General features: G+C 48.1%; 1 protein-coding gene across 3 annotated transcripts in view; it reads right to left on the bottom strand.

The window, feature by feature from the left end:
- NDC1 (NAD(P)H dehydrogenase C1) overlaps positions 1-22,519 on the bottom strand; it is a 167,472-nt gene that overhangs the window by 2,378 nt on the left and 142,575 nt on the right. For all 3 annotated transcript variants that reach the window (XM_087668363.1, XM_087668362.1, XM_087668364.1), the window contains exons 7-8: positions 19,273-19,366; positions 18,692-18,907 (exon numbers count right to left, since the gene is read on the bottom strand). In XM_087668363.1, the coding sequence (XP_087524489.1) occupies positions 18,692-18,907; positions 19,273-19,366 (310 nt within the window). The remainder of the gene's footprint in view (positions 1-18,691; positions 18,908-19,272; positions 19,367-22,519) is intronic.

Raw genomic sequence — 22,519 nt, 5'->3', positions numbered from 1 at the left:
CTGACACTGAAGACGCCCAAATACTTTAAGCTAGTTTCTTTTCATTCTTCTATACATGAGAATTTTGTAAATGCCAAGATTGACATAAATCATGTTGCTTGATGGCTTAAAGCAACATATATGTAACCTGACAGAATACAAGTTCAACCTTCTGCATGAATTTTGCACAGAAAATGATCCGCAGTAAAACCTTTCTTCATGCGTGTATTTGCTTACCAATATCTAAAGCAAAAAACTCGTACACACATGCAAACTGCTAGTGAATGTCAGAGATTTTGGAAGCACTCACTCCAACTTCTCAAATAAATTTGATCCCACACCATTATAATTGCCTTGGGCTGACAGTGCTATCATAGTGTTTCAAGACACCACATCCGTTTCCTAGCTCCTAGAAAAGACTTCAAAAGCTGACTTTGAACAGGGGCATTTGGCATACATGCTTACTAGAGTAGTAGCCACATGCTCCTCAATGCCAACAGTTTATTTTTCAAAAAATGCAGCTCAACAAGCTGGGGATATTAGAAGCATCTTGGAAAGACTTCAGCTCCAAATGTGTACCATCAAACCAGAGGTAGAAACCAAACTGCTGAACATGATTCCTTCTGTCCATTGAAATGAGTCTTAGTATAGAGTTTGATATTCACTGAGAAATGGGAGATGATTTTGATGAAAAGAACATTCTGATTAGAACATCCAAATTTCTTGCAAGTGAGGTGGGAAAATGAAGTTGGGGGGGTGCAGAGAAAGAAGAGTAGAGAGGAAGGTGAAGGCTGAGAATGGAGGAAAAGGAAGACATCATGTGGAAGATGATAAGGAGAGAGAAGAGGAAGCTGCAAGCACGGATGAGAAGGAAAGGGATCGAAGGGAAGCGAGCAAACAAGGGGGAGATAGTGCAAAGCAAGCTCAGGTAGACTAGGATATCAAGGAGATAATGCAAAGGCAGAGAGCATCAAGTAGACAAAGGTATCCCACACATGCACAGTCTACCTGTCACAAGCACAAGACACATTATCCTAGATATGATGAGCCAAAACATCATAAGTGTCCCTACCTATGGTAGTGGGGAACTTAGAGGATCCCATGCATACATTTTTACTTTATGTATGCAAATGTTCAATTTTAAAAGCCCCCAAACAAGGATATTTCATCATGCATGGCACAAAATTGTCCTATCAGATCGACGTTCATAAGTTGCTCACGCATCAACAACCTCCTCCCATCCCCAGGCAATCTCCTCACGCCCGCCCTGCTGACCACCAGGAAACCCCTGTGCAGCCCCACGCCCCACCTACATGTTCGTGTCAAGAGCTGGCCATCCGTCGAGTCCAGCACCTCCCCCAGCCCCGAAAAACAGCACCCCCCCATTGCTCCCTTCATTTGCAGCAACACTCCCCCCTTCGGCAACACAGCAGCAAGATTGGTAGGTTCTCACTAGGGATGCGCAATGTAAACCTCTGGTTAGACGGCGGTGCATTCTACCAGTGCCCCCCAATCAAACACCTTGTGCGTCGTCCTCTTTGAGGAACAACTCTTAGCCGTCCATGCCACAGAGCTGGAGCTAAAAGAAACAATGATCTTTGGTCAGGTCATAGGATACTCCCCATCCAGCTTCGGGATTGGCTTCACTCCACATTGTGCATTGGCATGACAGAGATCGTGGAGCCGGTTCTCATGGGTCAAGGGATCTTCATGGTATGACACCTCGGCAGATGCAACCCGTGAGATAGTGGCTAGCTCACCCTATGCTTCCAAGAAGGGGGTCATCTACATGGTTCCTTGGTAGAGTGGCTTCATAGTGGAGGCATTCACCCTCCACAACAAATTCCTTAGATATTTGATCACCCTACTCTTCCCTGGACTAGCGGCAGAGTATGGTCAGTTAGTGGAGGACTTTAGACGGCTCTTCGGCGCTGTCCTTCCCTCCTTCGCAGACGCAGTGACAGCCAAAGGAGTCCCAAAGGTATGGCTGGCAGTGAAAGAGACGAAGAATATACCATAGTCTCTGGAGATTGAGACAGGTGGACACTCTTTCAAGCAGCAGGTTATTGTGACTAGGCAGCCAGGGCAGTGCCTGCGTTGCCATGACTTTGGGCATCAGGTAGCAGATTGCATGTGCTTCGAAGCCAAGGCGGCTTTGACAACAGGCCCACAGGTGGACGCGAATGGCTTTACACGTGTCCAGAGACGATAGAGAGGGAGACGGCAGGGGGGTTGCAATCACCCACTCAGACAGCCACGGCAGCAAGGAGCAGGAGGGCGAGCGTCGCCCCCTCAGCAGAGCACCACACGGCCCCCCCCCCTCCTCGTCCCACCCAGCAAGACCAAAGGACTCCACATCCACCTCCCACGAAGACGTCACAGGCTACCTCACCAGAGAGAGCAATTGTGGCCACTCTTTTACCTTCTCTCCACATGCTTTTGCCAATGCCTTTACAATAGGTGGATGACCTATTTTACTTTTTCCATTTCCTTCACGGTTATAGACTGAAGTTAAAGCAAGCTTTATTCCCAACCGTGCAAAGAAATCATGAGCTTCATCTGCATCCAGCTCACCCCTATCTGCAGTAATTTTTCCCACACGGCCATACCTACAAAAGATCTCTTCTAAGAGAAAAGTACACACAACATTTGTTGTCTTAGTACGTAAAGCTCTCCCTTCCACTTGATTAGTCAAGTCTTCACGGGAAAGCACAAGATACCTCATTTGCCAAAGACCTGTAGACATTGTGACCAAATCCACCACCCACTTAAAATGAAGAGACAATGGATATGTGGACTGCAATCCATCCCGATGTCTCACAAATGAATACATTTGACATATCGTACATGTTTTCACAAAGTGAGCAACATCCTTATACATACCCTACCACCAATATCTTTCTTTGATCTTTGCAAAAGTACCCCAAACACCTCTATGACCAGCCCATAAGCTTTCATGAAATTCTTGCATAACATTTACTTGTGAAGCTCTGTCACCCAAAACTCCCAATGGCATACTCTATTTCTTTTTAGCATGTTTCCATAAGTATCCATCTTTTAAGGAAAACCCATACGCTTTCCTATTGATTTTCTTAAACTCCTCATCTGACCATTCATCTCTCTTTGTTAATGTACTGAGGTATTGACCAATTCTCAGCCACTCTCTTGCATATTTGTCTTCCAGAAACACTTCTACACAAGATACAAAACATCTAAAGTGTCTTCTCTTTGTTGTCCAAGCTTCTGTTAATACTGTAGCAACACCTTGCATTGCTAAATTCACTCTTGCAACATCATTTTCAACCATAAGAAAGTCATCTTCTTCATCCTCATCCGTCATCCCATCTTCATTCTCATAGCGCGCCCGAGATAACATGTCTGCCACTGGGTTATGTCTTCTTGCAATATGCTGAAAATCAGGGTTCAAAGATTTGATGTATGCAATCCACCAGAGCATAGCAATGTCCGGGGTAGCACAACTAGTAATCATACCCAATACCAGCAAACAATTAGTCTCAATGACTACATGAGCACCCATAAAATACTCCTTATCACATTTAAGGGCTGTCACAATTCCCCATAATTCTCTTTTTACCTCTGGATATCTTCTCTGTCGTTCAATCAATACTTTAGCATCAAAGCCTCTTGCATATATTTGCCCTTCCTCATCATCTTGCCCAATTTCCCATCCAATCCCGATTGGGCTTGTATCAACAGTAATAATGATAGGCTTTCCATGTGAATAGTCAGCCTTTCTCAATGTAGGAGCAGATTTTAAGAGTTGCTTCAATTTCTTTATTGCTTTCTAATGTTTTCTTTCCCAATGAAATCTCTGACCTTTCCTCAGAAGTTGATAGAGCATCGGCTACATGTGCAAAAGTGAGGAATCCATATCAAATAGAACACACATGCTCCCAAGAATCTATGCACCTCTGATACATTCGTGCATACATTTTGCATTCTATCAATCCCATCTATTTTTGCATTCTATCAATCCTCTTACAATCCACAATATGGTCTGCAACAAACTGTCTCCATCCATGAGCATCCATCTCTTCATTCTTTTCATCCACTGCATAACCTTTTATTGGAATATCATCCAAGAAGGGTATAGTCAATTGTGGTATGAAGTCCCTGAGTACCCTATTCATAGCATTTTTCATGTGTGCCGCTCAGTTTGTTGCACCCTGTGCCAGAGTACACATCCGAACTAACCCCAAGGGAGTCTTCATGGTTGTGATATCCCTGCTTTCAATTGCAAGTTGAAACTTATTATACCCCGAGTAAAGATCACCCAAAGAATAGATCGCTCTGCCTGCAAAAGCCTTTGCAAATTCATCAACCATAGGACCCGCACCCACATTTTTTATGGTCACTTTATTGACCGGTTGTATGTCTTGAATAAATCTCAAAGCCCCATTCTTTTTAAGCACAGTGAACCAACGATTTGAGTACGGGGCTGAAGAAGGCTTCAAGATCATGCGAATCTTTCCATTTAGCAAATCCATCAGCTTTGGCAAGTAAGCTTTAGGCACTAGAATAAGTTCCATGGTACATGTGGCACAGTAAATATGGCCATAGGAGAGACAACATTTGGATCCACACAACCTATTTCACTTGGCTGAAATGCAAATGCCTTTCCATGTCTAGCCAACATCCGTATAAAACAGTCTCTCTCAGCAGGCAAAAGAAACCCTTCTCCACCAACTTTCAATTCCTGTAATGTTTCAGATGTAAATTGATGATCTATATCTTTAGGATCCCGTAAGCCTGGATTTAGCTCAATCTACACGTTGCGTTGTTGTCCCCCCGCCCAACACGCGCGTCCGACTGGTTGCCCGTTCAATCGCGCCTTCTGCTTCGACTCGCCCACTATCGCGCCTTCCCGCCCAACACGCGCGTCCGACTAGTTGTCCGTTTGATCGCGCCTTCCGCTTCGACTCGCCCATTGTCCGACGATCGCACCATCCAACTGGTCGTGGTTGCTGTCCGATTGTCCTGCATGCTGCCCGACTGATCGTGGCCGTCTCTACTCGGCTCCCGCAGCCTTGCCCCCAAGGTGTGTAACGGCCGCCTATTCCCCCTCTTGCCTGGCTGTCCCCCGGGTTGACCGTCTCCGCGCTGAGCATTGGCTCGGCGCAGATCATGGAGGCGGTCCTGTTGGGCCAAGGGATCTTCATGGTCCGCCTCAGCTCGGCAGACGCAGCTTGCGAGCTACTCGCCAGTTCACCTTATGCATCCACGAAGGGGGTCATATACATGGTCCCTTGGTAGAGTGGCTTCACGGTGGAGGCGTTTGCACTCCACAACAGGTTTCTTCGGCACCCGGTCACCCTCCTCTTCCCCGGCCTGGCGATTGAGTACCGCTAGTTAGTGGAAGACTTCGGGAGGCTCTTCGGTACTGTCCTTCCCGCGTCCTTCGCGGATGCAGTGACAGCGGTAGGGGTCCCAAAGGTACGGGTGGCAGTGAAGGAGATCAAGAATATCCCATAGTTCCTAGAGATTGAGGCAGGCGGGCATTCCTTTAGGCAACAAGTCATTGTGATTGGGCAACCAGGGCAGTGCTTGCGCTGCCACAACTTTGGGCATCATGCAGCAGTTTGCACACGGTTTGGAGCCAAGGCGGCTTCGCCTACAGGTCCGCAGGTGGATGCTGATGGTTTCACAAGGGTCCAGAGGCGACAGAGAGGGAGACGGCAAGGGGGGGCGCAGCCAGCCTCTCAAGCCCAGCCTCGTCAGCAAGGTGATGGCGGACGAGCGTCCCCCCTCTTGGCAGAGCACTCCACAGCCCCCCCTACCCGCCCCACTCGGCAGGACCAATCCCCCCCATTTTACCCACATGAGCCACAGACTGCCTCGCCAGACCCCCCACAAGCCCCCCCCCCCCCCCCCCCCCATCCCATCCCCTCCCTCCCTCCACTGACCATGGCCCACAGCCCCCCCTTGCCAGGGTTACCACCCCCTCCCCACACCCACCATGCATCTCTAGCCACTCCACCATAGCGCGATCCAATCCACCCCCATCCCCCCCCCCTACCGAGCACTCCCCCTGATCCGCACCCAGGTCAGGTGAGCCCTCCCAACCCACTCCCCCTCCTCCCACAGGAGGAGATGAGCCACTCACACCTACCTCCTCTGCATACCAGCAGTCCCCCCCGTCCACACAGCCACCAGCTCATCTGCCCCTGTCACCCGCCTTGCCTTCCCGAGACAGGCACAGCTACTGCCACAAGAGTTTTTCGGCAGTGGCCCATGGTCTTACCTGCGAGTTGCGGAGCGCAGAGAGTCCCCACTACCTCTAGAGGTGGGGATCTTCATGGTTCGTAAGTCAAGGAGGGGCAAGGTCCATCTACTAGCACCACCGGATGGACCAAACTACGCTTTCTTCTTCCAGTCATCCTTCTCAGAGGAGTGGACGACTACACAGATTGAGGAGAAATTGAAGAGTCAGGTGGGAAATCACATCTCCCAGTGGATGGGAGATAAGGGACTAGCACTGTTTGCACAACAGTAGCCAGGCTGCATGATGGACATTAATTGGTGGGCTGGCGCTGACGTCCCGCATTTGAGCATTATCTTTCGAGCCCCCCCACAGTGGGAAGCACCGAGGGATGTGATTGCGTGGCCCCCGGCACAGGCGGCCCGCTTCTACCAGTGTACAGAGTCGCGGTTTTCAGCATGGCTAAAAGATGCATTGATAGTACCACCTAGAGCATCTATCACCCCTATGGTCTGGCCAAGCGCCACCATGGGGGACTGGAGCTCACCATCCATGCCAGCGGCAAAACGTACCTGCACGCTTCGCAGTCTCTCCTCCTGATCTGCAACTTCCACGCCGAATAGATGCCTGTTCGGTCAGTCACAAGTTTTCCCATGAGCCTACATCTTGCATCCTGGAATGTGAACAGTCTCCACTACAGTGGGACGCGTGGCTCGAGGAAGTTGATTGTCCAACAAGAGCTGCAGCCTGCCCTCGCCAGACGGATAGATATCTTGCTACTGCAGGAGCACAAGCTCACCCTCGCCCAGGCTCAGCGGGTTGGGAAGGTACTGCCAGGCAGCTCGCATACGTATTGGGAGCAAGCCATAGGTGCCCACGGCAGGAGCGGAGGCGTATGCACATCTATTGGTCCGAGTCTCACCACCTGAGAACGAGACCATCGGACGATAGTGGCAGGAAGGGCTCTATGGATCAGACTGGATATGGGGGACTCATGTGTTGGAGTCCTCAATGTCTATGCCCCTACGGAGGTTAGGGCACGCAGCAGGTTTTGGGGGGAAATTGTAAATGGCCTCCCTGAGGTGGACTCCTGGATTGTTGGAGGAGATTTCAACAATCTGGAGGCTTTGGAGGACCAGCAGGGCAGGGGAAGAAACTACCAGGGCATGGCCGGGGAGGAGCAGGAGGCATGGGAGGTCTTTTTGCTTGCAGTTGGAGCACGGGATGCCTGGAAAGACCCTGCCTTCCACAAGAGGGAGAGGTCATTGGACTTCTCTTGGGGATACAGGTGACTAGGCGGAGCCTTGCTGGAGCGGTTGGACAGGTTTTATGTGGGAGAGTGGGGAGGTTCTCGCGGAGGCCAGATTGAGCAGTTGGCAGATACCACACTATCCGATCACTGCCCGGTTCTCCTCGCACTTGATCCCCCAGCATCCGCCCTAGATACACGATCCTGTCGGATCCCTGACTCAATCTATAGGAGGGAGGAGGTGTCGAGACAGATAGAGCAGATCTGGACCAGAGAGTGGGAGAGGAGGAACAGGATAGCAGAGGAGGTCGCAAAGGTCCTAGCCGAGTCAAGTAGAATTTGCCAAGAAGCAGCCCTACAGGCCAGGCAGCACTGCTGGGAGAAGGAGAAAGCACTCCGGCGGGACTTGGCACCTACGCAGAGATTATTGCAGGAGGCACCAGGGGACCCCATCCTCCACGCACAAGAAGTGCGTGCGCGTGCAGCCATTGCTGGCCTAGAGAACAAGCGTTTGGAGTTCTCTTTCCACAATTCAGCAGCTTTTTGGGCGCGGAAGGGAGACACATGTGTAAGGAGTTCTTCCAGGTGCACTAGCCCCGCACCGTGGGAGAGCAAATACGCAGCCTTAGGGATCAATATGGGAGGACCCGTTCTAGCCTTGATGAGGTGATGGAGATTGCCACCGACTATTACACACGCCTCTTCCAGCAGGAGACTGCTTCAATTAGAGAAAAGAGATGCAGACAACAAGTATGGGATCACATCCCGTCCCTCATCATAGAGGAGATAGGACACGCCCTCCTAGTCCCCTTCACAGAGAAGGAACTAGAGGAGGCTTTCCATACACAGGATGGGCAAAAATGCCCGGGGGAGGATGGCCTCTCTAAGGCCTTCTTCACTACATACTGGGAGGTGGTGAAGGACCCCCTACTGAGGACGTTCCAAGAGATATTCTCCTCAGGACAGATGCCAGGGAGACTATCGGTAGGCCTTATCAGTCTCCTCCCCAAAGTGGGAGACCGGTTGGAGCTATCCCAGTGGAGACCGATCACCTTATTGTCAGTGGCCTATAAGGCTCTAGCAAAGATGATTGGTAGACGATTAAGCCATGTGCTTCCAGACATCATTCATGACACATAGACAGGCTTTATACAAGATAGGAGCATCCTAGACAATGTATTTAAATTCTTTGAGGCGACAGAGTGGGCTCAGCACAGTGGGCAAAGACTCGCAGTACTACTATTGGACTTCGAGAAAGCCTACGACAGGGTGGACTGGGATTTCCTAGAGGGTACCATGGTAAACTTAGGATTTCTCCACGCTTGGATTTGCGGGGTCTCCGGCCTGTACAGCCACCAGTAGGGTTCTCATAGGAGGAAGGCGAGCGGAGGAGGTTCGAATGGAGAGATCGGTCCGAGAAGGTTGCCCCCTAGCCCCATACCTGTTCCTATTTGTCGCAGAGGCGATGTCCCACTTCCTCAAGTCACGTGTGAGTGGACTACGCAGCCTCCGACTTCCAGTGAGAGAGGAGACTCAGTTGCTAGACTCAGAGTACGCAGATGACACAGGACTCTACATAGAGGACGATGAGGTGATGCTGGAAAGAATGAGGTTGGCTCTTGAGGTGTTCTGTGTTGCAGCGGATGCGAAAATTAACTGGCGAAAGTCGGTTGGCTTCCTCACAGACCCGGAATCCAGCACGGAGGGGAGTCCACTTGGGATTTAGATGGGTGAGCAGAGGGCAAACCGTCCGATACCTAGGGTTCCAAGTGGGACTTGATATCACTCCTGCCCAACAGTTTCTTCCGGTTCTAGAGTCTATTAGGAGGAAACTGACATATTGGAGCACGGCTCGCCTCTCACTAGCCGGTCGAGCCCTGGTGGTTAACCAGGTCCTCCTAGCGACGGCCTGGTACATCACCTCGTGTTGGTGTTTCTCCTCATCATGTGCAGGGCAGCTTCGCCGCCTAGTGCGGAATTTCCTTTGGTCAGGGTCTGATGGCTCCAGAGACTCCAAGGCCAAGGTGGCGTGGGCGACCATCATACGACATCGATCAGAGGGAGGGCTTGGGATCATAGACCCAGAATATCAGAGTAGGGCCCTCTTGGGCAAGTTAGTTGTCCGCAGTCTCACACTAGGAGGGCAAACCTAGAAGGTCTTACTGCAGGAGGGCCTTCAGGATTGTAAACCGAGGCTTGGCAGAGAATGGAGGCCGTCCCTGAGATGGATTTTCACTTCAGCCCAGATTACCCCGCCTAGATCACCTTTCTTGCAGAGCCTACTCCGTGTGTGGCAGGGCCTCCGTAAGGCCCTAATCCAGAGCCCCCCAGGCTGCCAAGAGGAAATAGACCGTCAGCCGGTGATCTGGAACCTCCAGGTCAAAGATAGGGAAATATATAAAATACATGCTTTGTGGAGCGCTCACACAAGGCATAGGGGGAGATTGCATCTAATTGGTCTCTTGTTCATGTCGTGCAAGCTTTCTTCATTGGTTTTTGTGTAAAAAGTAGAGTTCTTTTATTCTTGGGGACCTTCTGACGCTCACTACGCGCGCATACGGCGACCCATCTGTGCACCAACATACCATATATATATGCACACATGCATGCATCTTGTATGTATGAGAGAGACATATGAGAGAGAGAGAGAGAGAGAGAGAGAGAGAGAGAGAGATCATTTTCAAATGTACCACATCCAGTGGGCTGGGTGGGAGGCCGGCCTGGCTCGCTCCATCAGGACATGGCGGGAGGTGTACAAGATGGCAGACAAGGAGGTGCTACAGTGAGTATCAAGGTGCTTGAGAGGAGTGGAGTTGAGGAGAAGAGAGATAGATACAACAATACCTCCGGAGTGGCTTGTCCCCCCCCCCCCCCCCCCCGATACAAGAACCGATAGAGACCGGGGAGGTATGGGCAGCCAGGTTCTCTCCAGTAGGCATCCCTCTTCAGGTGGCAAGTAGAGTGGGCGGCGCCCCCCAAGGGACCCTCTTTACCGTTCAGGAAGGGGGACGTCTGGCCCTTGACAGAGGGCAACAGGATGAGGGGATTGCCACCCTCTCATGGAGGAGGATTCGGGTGGTGGGCCTTCAGGGAAAGACATGGCAACTGGACCCCTATGTCTTCTGGATGGAGCTTAAGGAGTGGCGCCTTTGGATCTGGGAGGGTAGACCACTTGATGAGCTGGAGTGGGACCCAGGAGAGTGGCTATGGCCGGCCTCTGCGGTTGCAAAAAAGCCACCTAGGCTCCTAGAATACACTGCCAAGATTGGCAGACATGTACTGATGCAGGAGGATATGGATTGGGCATCATCACACAGCAGACACTGGGCAGAGCACAGCATCACGGAGCCCTTCCGACGGACCTTCTGGCGCTGCTTATGGGATAGCTGGAGGCCGAGGAGGGTGTCGTATTTTTTATGGTTGGTGACACATGGAGGTTTGGCAGTGGGAAGCTGGCTTGCCTAGATGCAGAAGGAAGGAGATTGTAAGCGCTGCACACAGCAGCCTCTAGAAACCCCAAAGCATTGCCTTTGGTCTTGTGAGGAGGTGCAGCTTGTATGGAGAGGAGCATGCCGTATCCTTCGACGTATAGCCCCCAGCCTTGGGTGTATTTCATGGGGAGCTTGCCGTTGGCAGGCAGTTAGCCAGGGATGTCACCTTTTGTATGAGGCCGGGATGCAGGACAAGATTTTCATGATCGAGGCAGGGTCATGTGCAGTGGTTGGTCTGGAGGCTTTACCCATCCGCCAGGTACTAGAGTCCACAGCAGACCGCTCAAAGATGTGGAAGATCATAGGGAGTCTTACTGGATGGCATATTTGGAAGGCGCGATGCCAGGTGGCCTTCGGCGGAGAGAGACTTTCAGCACTTGCGACCTTGGCAGAGCTATGGACCTCTATCATTCACTCCCTCCGCGGCTGATAGGAGCAGGTGCAAGGTGAGTCCAGGGCACGTCAAGAACTCCGTGGACACTTCATGCGTACCTGGGGTGGCCAAGGTCTATTCTTCATGCTGCAGGCAGGCAATCCCGTTTGGCAATATACCCCTCCCCCATGGCTCCTTGCTCCCATCCCCCCTAGACTGCCCTAAGAGGCTTGTATGCATGTAGTGGTGACTTTGCATCAGCTCCAGTTTAATCTGTTGAGCTTGAGCACTTTGTTGTAATCAGCTTTTTGAGTAATATAATTAGCCACATTTTCTTGGAAAAAAAAAGGATCCTGTAAGCTTGCCTGTCTTGACACTTTTTCATACAAACCCTCACTCTCTGGTGGAAGTAGCAAAGCAATTGGTTTCACCTTTTTGTGAACTGTCTTATACTTTGTCTCCACAAGTGCTTCAACCCATTGTAATCCTTCGTGATGAGCAAACAATGCTATAACATCATACATATCCAAAGAACATATTGACAACACTCTGTTTTCAGCCTCATTTTCTGCAAGTATAGTTGCTGAAATTTCAGCCATAGTGTCATTAATATTCAGCCCATAAAAGATACTTGAAATGCCATCATTTTCAGCTAACAACCCCAATGCTCTCAGTTCCTTAGTAGCCCATTTCATAGATATGCGTTCAGCCTTGTACATAGCTTCCATAGGCTTAAGCCAACATGAACTGTTTTCTGTAAACTGAGAATAACCAATAGGAAATACATGCTTCATTTTATCAAGAGGCGAGTACACCCTCTAAACAACACTACTGTAGCCGCATTACAACAATGATTAATGAAAATCCAGGTCTTTGAATTCCCTTGCATTTGGAGCCAAAGGAGACTCTCGAAGTGTATCCCGATTTCTAGGATGATTAACACAAACACTAAGAAATTGGACTGCTTTCCTCCCATCCTTGCTTCTGACTCTTGCATAACCAGAACCATCATCAAGCACCTTTGTTTCCATACGCACTCCTATAATATAGGGCTGTTCCAAAATCACTGTATATGAGGAATTATCTTGTACAAAGAAGTGTTACTCTTCTTGTGCATCACCAATTGTCACTTTTACATTAGGACATGCAGCACAAAGCTCTCCCGAAGAATTATTTGCAGCCCTAATACGCTAACCATGATCAGTATCTACAGGCCATGCACTATTTTCATACAATCCACACTCAATGACATTTATCTTAGACCCATGGTCAAGTAAAGCAACATAAGGAGTTTCACGTTTCCCTATTTCCACTACCGTTTCAGTGGTAGCCCTAGCCCAATGATTTCTTGTGTAGTGACTTCGAGGAATAAATCTTAGAGTCTCTTCCCCATATTGTTGCATCTGCCTTACTCCATCATGCATATTGCTACAAGACAATGCATTTTCAGCCACTTTCTTCTCTTTTTCATATGTTGTCCACTGATTAGTAGCATCGTGCATAGATAACCCAGTACTTACTTCATGCTCATATTCAGCCCAAATACCCAACAAGCCAGTTTCCTCTTCAAATTGCAGCAATGCACTAGTGGTATCACCAAGAAACTGATGCTTCCTCTTAATTGTGTCAATGATTTCATCATGAAATTCTAGCTTGGCAATGCCAAGCATCTCTCCCAAGGTGAATTCCACCCAACTGTTTAAGATCCGTTCTTCAAGAACCTTCTTAAGATCTATGGCTGTCTCAATGTCAGATTGCAACTTATATCTTGGCTGCTTGCCCTTCTTTTTACCCTCTTATTTGTTATCCTATTTTTGCTCCTAACTGACCTCTTCCATAACATGCTCAGGAGGTGGCTGATTTGTAGCTTTAGACTGATCCACACTTCTTGTCATTCTTTTAGATGTCCCTGCAATATCTTCATCTCTTTTTCGTTTTTCTTCCACAAGTACATCCATGTTTTGTACCTTTGCTAAATATGCATACACTGAATATGCATCTACCGGTGATTCCCAACCAGTTATGCCACGAATGTCTTGCTCTGCATGAGACATTTCACTATCAGTGACCTTTCTCTTTTCAACTGCATGCAAAGCATGTGTCCATATTTCAGCCTTTGGACCAACCATCACTTGGTCATGTATTCTATCCAACTGTAGACCAAAAGTAGAAGTATGTACTGCCACATAAGCATTTCGGATAGCCAAGTCTTCCAACAACTTCTGCATACCTCCCTTTCCAAAATTCAAAGCAAGAGACAATCACGTTTCTTGTGCATGGATCTTGCCATCTTTCCAAAAGATGAGCTGTTGTGCCAAGGCCTCCTGATAGGCAGCACAATCCTTTCTCTCACGCTGCAAACTGTCACACTACATACATATTTTTCCTGGCTTAGAAGCTGCTGTCCGTCCCCTTTCCTCTTGTCCGTTTTCATCCAATTTTGCAACCTTCAATTGAAGATCCCGTATGCCTTTGACCAATTCATCTTAGACATCTTCCCTAACAGAGGGAACAATAGCAGGTACAGCCATAGGGTTAGCCACAGAAGTAGGTGGCTTACTGAATACATGAACTGTCTTGCCTGTAACAATGGGCAAGCTAGAGACATGCAGTCTTTCTCTTCTTCTATGCTTCTTCACAAGTGCAGTAACAGCTTCCTTGACATGTCTCCACTCTATTTTCAAACCTGTCTCTGTAGTCTGATCCTCCAGCAAATCATCAAGCTTCTCTTGAAGCTCGGGATCAGCTACCTGTAGAAACAATTCAGTTTTCTAGCTTGCAAGAGCTTGCTATTCTCCAAGATCCAACTACTCAAATCGACTTTCAAATTCTCTTAAAAATTCTGTAGCCACAAGACCCTTATTGAGTTGTAAAACCCACTCTTGAAAAGTCTTGCGCGTAATCATGTAAAATTTTTCCCTTAGTGTCTTCTTGAAAGCTATCCAATCAGTATTTTGCAAGTATAATTCAGTAATCCGTGCTTTCAGTTCATGTACAGTAACACGTACAAAATACCGGCTTCATGCAGGTTGAGCCACTCCAAAGAATTCCATCTTCTAAGCATAGATATGTACATATGCAGATACATTCCTGCCATTAAATAACTTCACCTCACGCTCAACTGCTTGCAAAGCATTCATCACAACAATTTCTATTTGAGCAGAAACTTATATCACCTATTGTTGTTATTGTACCTGCATAAGTATATTCATATTTTGCACCAACTGTTGCAAGACATCACTGGAGATTGTGTTCGAAGGTTCTCCCATCTTGACTTTCCTTCTTCTAACAACCTTTCACGTCAGGTTCACGAATGTCAAAGGGGTTTTTGTCGAAAGGTTGAATCCAGCGGGGATCAGAGATAGAAGGAAGTAGAGATAGGAGATGGAAGAGAAGAAAGAGAATACACAAGTGGTAAACACGACAAAGACAAATCACAATGAATTGAATCAATATGTATTGAAAAAACTTACTACTCAGAAGCAATCTCCACACATTAAATCTCCTGGAGCCTCTTCGTAGAACAAAACGTGCATCAAAATTACAGCTCCTTGTCTGCTGCTCGGAACCCAAATCTAATGGCTCCGTTGGCTCCGAAAGGGGGGCAAAACTTCAGGACACCTCCTCACGAATCTCCCTGATCACTTCTTCCTCTTCTTTCAATTCAAAATGCAATTTTCAATCTGTTTACAGTGATCGCGACGCGCGCGATTTCGTCAATCTGTCTTTTTTATGAAAATCCCATAACTAGCTGAAAAAGCAACTTGCTTTTTGCATGCCATCCTAATCTAGAAGCTTTTCTAACTTTTTCAGACTTTTACAATAAATAATATAAAAAATAAGCTAAAATTATCCAAAAATCTAGTATTTTTGGATAATCCATGCCACAGACACTAGCACTAATGACTTAGATCACATTGACTCTCTTGATTAATAAGGAAGTCAGATGAGGATGCATTCCATGTTTTTTTAACATTGTGTCCACATAGCATCACGACAACGCTCTAAGGCCTTCTTCACTACCTACTAGGAGGTGGTGAAGGACCCCCTACTCCTGGCCTTCCAGGAGATTTTCACCTCAAGACAGATGCCAGGGAGTCTATCGGCAGGTCTTATCAGTCTCCTCCCCAAAGGCGGAGACCGGTTGAAGCTATTCCAATGAAGACCGATCACCCTATTGTCAATGGCCTATAAGACATTGGCCAAGATGATTGGTAGGCGACTTCGCCCTGTGCTTCCAAACATCATTCATGACACACAGACAGGCTTTGTCCAGGATAGGAGCATCCTAGACAATGTCTTTACCTTCCTTGAGGCGATAGAGTGGGCCTAACATAGTGGTCAGGGATTGGCGATACTACTCAATTTCGAGAAAGCCTATGGCAGGGTCGACTGGGATTTCTTAGAGGGCACCATGGTGAGGTTGGGCTTCCCCGGCATGGATCCGCAGGGTCTCTGCACTTTACAAATCGGCTACCAGCAGAGTTTTCATAGGTAGTTGGCGAGGGGAGGAGTTTTGGCTAGAGAGATTGGTCTGGTAGGGCTGTCCTCTGGCCCTATATCTGTTCCTACTCTTTGCAGAGGCGATATCTAACCATCTCACTTCCTCAAGTCACGTGTGAGAGGGTTACGTGGCCTCCAACTTTCAGTGAGAGAGGAGACGGAGTTGTTAGACCCAGAGTAGGCAAATGATATAGCACTCTACATTGAGGACGATGAGCTAATGCTAGAGAGAGTGAGACTAGCTCTCGAGGTGTTTTGCATTGCAGCAGGAGCGAAAATCAACTCGGAAAGTTGGTTGGTTTCCTTATACGGATGCAGACTCTAGCACGGAGTGGGGCGTCCACTTGGGATTTAGAAGGATGTGCAGAGGGCACGAACCGTCCGTTACCTTGGGTTCCAAGTGGGACTCGACATCACTCCTGCCTAGCAGTTTCTTCCAGTCCTCGAGTCTCTTCGACGGAAGCTAGCCTACTGGAGTACTGCTCGCCTTTCCTTAGTGGGCCAAGCCCTAGTGGTTAACCAGGTCCTCCTAGCGACGGCTTGGTACATCGCCTCGTGTTGGTGCTTTTCCTCGTCCAGTGTAGTTCAGCTTCGCTGCCTAGTGCGGAATTTTCTTTGGGCCGGGTCAGACGGTTCCAGGGACTCTCAGGCCAAGGTGGCATGGGCAACCATCATCCGGTATCGGTCAGAGGAAGGGCTTGGGATCATAAACCCAAAGCATCAGAGTCCTACCCTTTTGGGCAAGCTACTAGTCCGTGGTCTCACACCAAGAGGGCAGACACGGAAGGTTCTATTGCATGAGGGTCTCCAAGAGTGTAGACCTAGGCTTGGCGATGATTGGAGGCCATCCTTGAGATGGATCTTCACAATGGCCTAGATCACGCCCCCCAGATCCTCCCTCCGCAACCTACTTCGTATGTGGCAAGGCCTCTCTAAGGTCCTAATTCAAATCCCCCTAGGTTGTCAGGAGGAGATAGATCGCCAGCCGATGATTTGGAATCCCCAGGTCAACAATCGGGATGGGGTACACATTGGCGAGCGTCCCCACATCCATTGTGCCGGCCCAGACTTGTACCATTAGGACATGGCGGGAGGTGTATAGGATGGTGGACTAGGAGGTGTTACAGCGGGCATCAAGTTGCCAGAGAGGAGTTGAGTTGACGATAAGGGAGATTGACACAATACCTTAGGAGTGGCTTGACCCCCCGATAGGAGAGCCGGTAGAGCTTGGTGAGGTATGGGCCGCTAGGTTTTCACCAACAAGTATCCGCCTACAAGTGGCAAGTAGAGTGGGTGGTGCCCCACATGGGACTTTCTTCACTGTGCAGGAGGGGGTGTGTCTGGTCCTTGACAGAGGGCAGCAGGATGAGGGGATAGTTATCCTTTCATGGAGAACGATTCGGGTGGTTGGCCTTCAGGGGAAAGACATGGCGTCTGGATCCTTATGTGTTCTGGGAGGAGTTCCGGGAGTGGCGCCTCTAGATATGGGAGAGCACGCCACTTGATGAGCTGGAGTGGAACCCTGGAGAGTAGCTATGGCCAGCCACTGCGGTCGCCAAGAAGCCACCGAGGTTTCTAGAGTACACAACCAGGATTGGCAAACACGTGCTGATGCAGCAGCACATGGACTGGGCGCCTTCGCATAGCAGGTACTGGGCGGAACACATCATCACGGATGCTTTCTGGCGGACTTTCTAGTGCCGCCTATGGAACAGCTTGAGATCGAGGAGGGTATCGTATTTCTTATGGCTGCTGGCACATGGAGGCTTGGCAGTGGGGAGTTGGCTAGACCAAATGCAGAAGGATGGAGGTTGTAAAAGTTGCACACAACAGCTTCTAGAAACGCCAAAGCACTGCCTTTGGTCGTGTGAGGCGGCGCAGCTTATGTGGAGAGGAGCATGCCGCATTCTCCGTTGTATAGCACCCAGGCTTGGATATATCTCATGGGGAGCTTTCTCTTGGCAGGCAGTCAGCCAGGGCCGTCACCTTTTGTATGAGGCTGGAATGCAGAACATGATCTTCATCATTGAGGTTGGGTCGTGCACAGTGGTTGGCTTCGAGGCTCTATCCATCCGCCAGGGACTGAAGCCCACGACAAACCGCTCTGAGGTATGGGAGATCGTAGGGAATCTTACTGGATGGCACATCTGGAAGGCGCAGTGTCAGGAGGCTTTTGGCGGGGAGAGACCTTCAGTACAAGCGACTTTGGCAAAGCTCTGCACCTCCATCATCCACTCTCTCCGTGGCCGATGGGACCAAGTGCAGGGCAAGTCTCGAGCTCGTCAGGAGCTCCGTTTTCACTTCATGCACACTTGGGGCGGCCAGGACCTGTTCTTCATGATGCAGGCAGGCAGCCCCAAATGGCAATACATTCCCCCCCCCCCAATGGCTTCTTGCCCCCATCCCCCAAACCAGCTTGAGAGGCTTGTACACATGATTTATCTATGACCTTGCACCAGCTCCAGCTAGCCTGTCGAGCATGAGCATTCCATTGTAATCAGTCTTTTCGAGTAATATAATCAGCCACATTTTACTTGCAAAAGAAATTTGTCCTATCAAGTGCAAAGGGTTCGAGGGAAAGATGGAGACATTGCTGGCCTGTTTGTGGGCATTTGGGTAAAAGCCCAGCCCCCAGTATGGAAGGGGGGTAGACCAGATCTTTCATGATTCACTGAAAGTAATAAAACTATCAGTTGCAAAGGCTTCAAGGAGAATGTGAAAACATTTTTGGCATGTCTGTTATAGCTTTTTTTTTTCTCTAATACAACTTTGTGTTAAAACAAAATAATCTTCCAATGAGATTTTCATGCTGTAGTGAGACATTATAGCACGCAATAACTGAGAACTAACCTAAATTTTCAGGATGATAAGTCTACCTTGTAAGCGGTCTCTCTATTCCCAGCTGGGGCAGAAGGGCAAATCTCTGATGCCACATCAACGACCTGCACTTTGCCTTGCTCACCAAGCCTTTCAGCCAATGTTGCAGCAAGTTCAACACCAGAGTAACCAGCACCAACAACAACTACTCTAATAGAAGAGTTCTTCAATCCGAACTTCTGTCGCTCCAAGTGCTTCAACTGCTGATCTACCTCCTGCAACGATGCCACATTCTCATCCAGTGATTTCTACCCAGAAACTATAGAGAAACCACACAATTTTGCTTATAATCCAGTAATTCCACATGGGGAAAGAAAGTATTTCTACATATCCATGAACAAATAAAACAAAATTTTACTTATATTTCAAGAGAAAGCAGAGATTTTACTTGCATATCAAAGCTTACACAAACATCATCCTATCACATTATCATCCACATATTCACGGCATCAAGATGACAAGCAAACATTTACATGTCCGTACTGGAATTAGAAGTTACAAGAGACGAGCATCATCCTTTTAGGCTCACAAAGGTTGTCACCAAAGTATATGAGACATTAGAGGCAGAACCAAAACTCACGAGTGCATCAGTCCACGAAGAGAATGGTAATGCATGTTCTATGGCCCCTGGTACAATGTCCCTCCTGCTTTCAGCACCCAAAGACAGGACCAGCCTGATCCATCTACCAGTTCATCAGAAGTTTGAAATCTTGTTGCACATTCATCTTAACTAATTAAGTGTTCTAAATGAATTCAATCAAACAATTTTGTAATTAATGGACACATCGATTGTGTTGAGCCTTCTTGACACAATAAAAGCAAAAACAGAAATGGGGAAAAGCTGTTGCAATCTGGGCATGGATACCAGAAAAATTTATATCTTCAAGCTCTGTACACATTAGATTGAGCTTAGGATATTCAGAATCAGAAGCCAGATCTAGCATGTAGTACATTATATGCCACCCTAAACTTTGAAGCTTCAATAGTTTGGTATTTGTGAGAGAAGGTATACCTGACAATATTTGCAAAAACAAGTAAACAGAACCATTCCAAGGCTACAATTGCAAATGGACATAATGGTAGAGCACAAAGTTACAAATTCCAAGTCCTCATGTCACCAAGTATTTTGTACTTGAATCTGATTAGGTCTCTGATATGATTTCTGGGACCCAGAACCCCACAGAAAAGCTGGCTGAGTTGGGGAGTGGGTGGTTTTTTTTTCGGTTTCTTTTTGGAGAAAGAGAGAGAGAGAGAGAGAGAGAGAGTTTCTCGGATTTACGAAAGAAAAAAAAGAGAGTTTCTTGGATGACCTGATGGTCTGATGTAACAGAAAGTAAGAGATACAGAGAGATTGCTGACCTGATGGTCTGATGTAAATATTTATTACTTAATTCAATTATCTTCACGAAAAAGAGAGAGAGAGAGAGAGAGAGAGAGGAGAGAGGATCGTGGTCGCGATGGCTCCGCCTGTTCGTTCCGTCCTGCCGTCTGGCGTCTGACCTGTCGGCTCTGCCCGTCGGTCCTGGTCGTCTCGGGCCTCTGCCTGCCCCGCCTTTTCTGCGCCTTGACAGATAACGCCTCCGCGGGTCCCCGTTTCTGTGCGCCCGTCTGGCCCCTGCCGTCGCCTAGACCTGCACAACCTGTCAGCCCGCCCCGTCGACGCCTGATGATTGCCCGCCTGATCCGCCTGTGTTCGCGTGTGCCCGCCTGATCCGCCTGTGCTCGCCTGACGACTGCCCGCCTGATCCGCCTGTGGCCGCTTACTCTGCGTCAAAATACTAGATTTTTGGATAATTTTAGCCTATATTTGATATTATTTATTGTAAAAATCTGAAAAAGTTAAAAAAGCTTCTAGATTAAGATGGCATGCAAAAAGCAAGTTGCTTTTTCAGCCGATTAGGAGATTTTTCATAAAAAAGACAGATTGACAAAATCGCGCGCATCGCGATCGCTATAAACAGGCTGAAAACTGCAGATTGAACTGAAGAATAAGAAGAAGTAATCTGGGAGATCCGTGAACAAGTGTCTTGGGATTTGACCTCCCTTTCGGAGCCAACGAGCCATCAGATTTGGGTACTGGGCAGCAGAGAAAGAGCTGATTTTTCTTATCCACGTTTTTGGTCTACGAAGGAGCTCCAAGAGAACTAATGCCTAGAGATTGCTTCTGAGTAGTGCAAAGATTCCAGGTTCTTTCAATACATATTGATTCAATTCATTTGATTTGTTTTTGTCGTGTTTTCCACTTGGGTATTCTCTATCTTCTCTTCCATCCCCTATCTCTACTTCCTTCTACTTCTGATCCCCGATGAATTCGACCTTTCGACAAAAACCCCTCCGACATTGGTGAACCCGACGTGAAAGGTCGTCACAGAAGAAGGAAAGATAAGATGGGAGAACCTTTGAATACAATCTCCAATGATGTTTTGCAACAATTTGTGCAAAATATGAATATGCTTATGCAGGTACAATAGCAGGTGATGCAAGCTTCACCTCAAACAAAAAGTGTTGTAATGAATGCTTTGCAAGCAATTGAGCGTGAGGTGAAGTTATTCAATAGCAGAAATGTATCTGCATATGTACATATCTATGCTCACAAGACGGAATTCTTTGGAGTGGCTCAATCTGCATATGGAGCCGGTATTTTGTACATGTTATTGTTCATGAACTGAAAGCACGGATTACTGAATTATACTTGCACGATACTGACTGGGTAGCCTTCAAGAAGACACTTAGGGAAGAATTTTACATTGAGAACACCAGTTTGATTACGCGTGTTAACCCTCAAACGAACGAAGGTGGAAAATCCAGAAAAGCTAAATCAGAAGACAAAGACAAAGGCCAAGGCAAAGAGAAATAGAAGACAAAGACGCACAAGGAAAAGAGTCCTAAATAAGGGAGAAAGGCGCACAAGGAAAAGCACAAGTCAAAACTTTTGTAAAAGAGCGCAAGCGCATCATGGTTTAATTCAAGGAGCGCCGCGCTCTCACCCGTGCAATTTGTAAATGTAGACGGGCGGTGGAAAGGAAGCTAGGAAGATAGAAGGACAATGGAAAAAAGGGCCTAGGATACGGCCGGCCATGTAAAAAAAGGGAAAAGGGGATGACCGCCCAAAAGGGATTTAGGGTTTTGTATATAAAGTTAAAAAGTGAATGAAAAGCTCATTCTTGTGTGTGGCCAAAAGTAGCTCTCCTCTTCTTCTTCTTCTTCTTGTTCTTGCTTGCTTGAGCTTGTGCTTGAGAGAGGGAGTGTGAGAGTGTGAGGGAGTGAGTGTGTGAGGGTGAGGGACCGTGGGGTAGAGAAGCTCTCCATCTTCTCCTCTCTTCTTCTCTTCTCTTCTCTTCTCTTGTCTTGCTCGCGGCAATGGAGCTTGGAGCTTGAAGCGGGAGGATCGAGCTTGCTTGAAGCTTGCACTTGGATCGTGGAGCTACCGGAGTGCGCAGGTAGCTCGAACGGCACGGAGGTAAGCTCACTACACCCGTAGATATGGATGGCGCGTCGGTTATGTGAGAGGTAGCCATTAGTGCTCGGCTTGGAACGCTTGAAGCAATAAGAGGTCCGTGGGTCTTGGCGGTTGAGTGAAAGCTCCCACATTTTGGTTCCGTTGCCAGGACCAACGGATTCAAGCCTTGAGCGCTTGCGCGCTTCGAAACGAGCATCAAAGTAAGGGTTTTCCCGAACCGGTGCTTGAGATAGGTAGGAAGTGAGGGGGTTGAAGATGGTATTTGATCTCCTTGGCAAGTAGGTTTTTTGTTTTGTTTGAAGTTTATGTTGTGAGATGGAGTAGTGTAGGTATTTACTTTGTGATTTGGATGCATTAGAGTAGGAGA

Source organism: Lygodium microphyllum, chromosome 26 (genome assembly GCF_053477565.2).
Source record: "Lygodium microphyllum isolate KBCC chromosome 26, Lygodium_microphyllum_v1.1.10, whole genome shotgun sequence".
Taxonomy (NCBI): domain Eukaryota; kingdom Viridiplantae; phylum Streptophyta; class Polypodiopsida; order Schizaeales; family Lygodiaceae; genus Lygodium; species Lygodium microphyllum.
The sequence above is the reverse complement of the archived record's forward strand: the minus strand, read 5'-3'. Positions and strand labels throughout refer to the sequence as shown.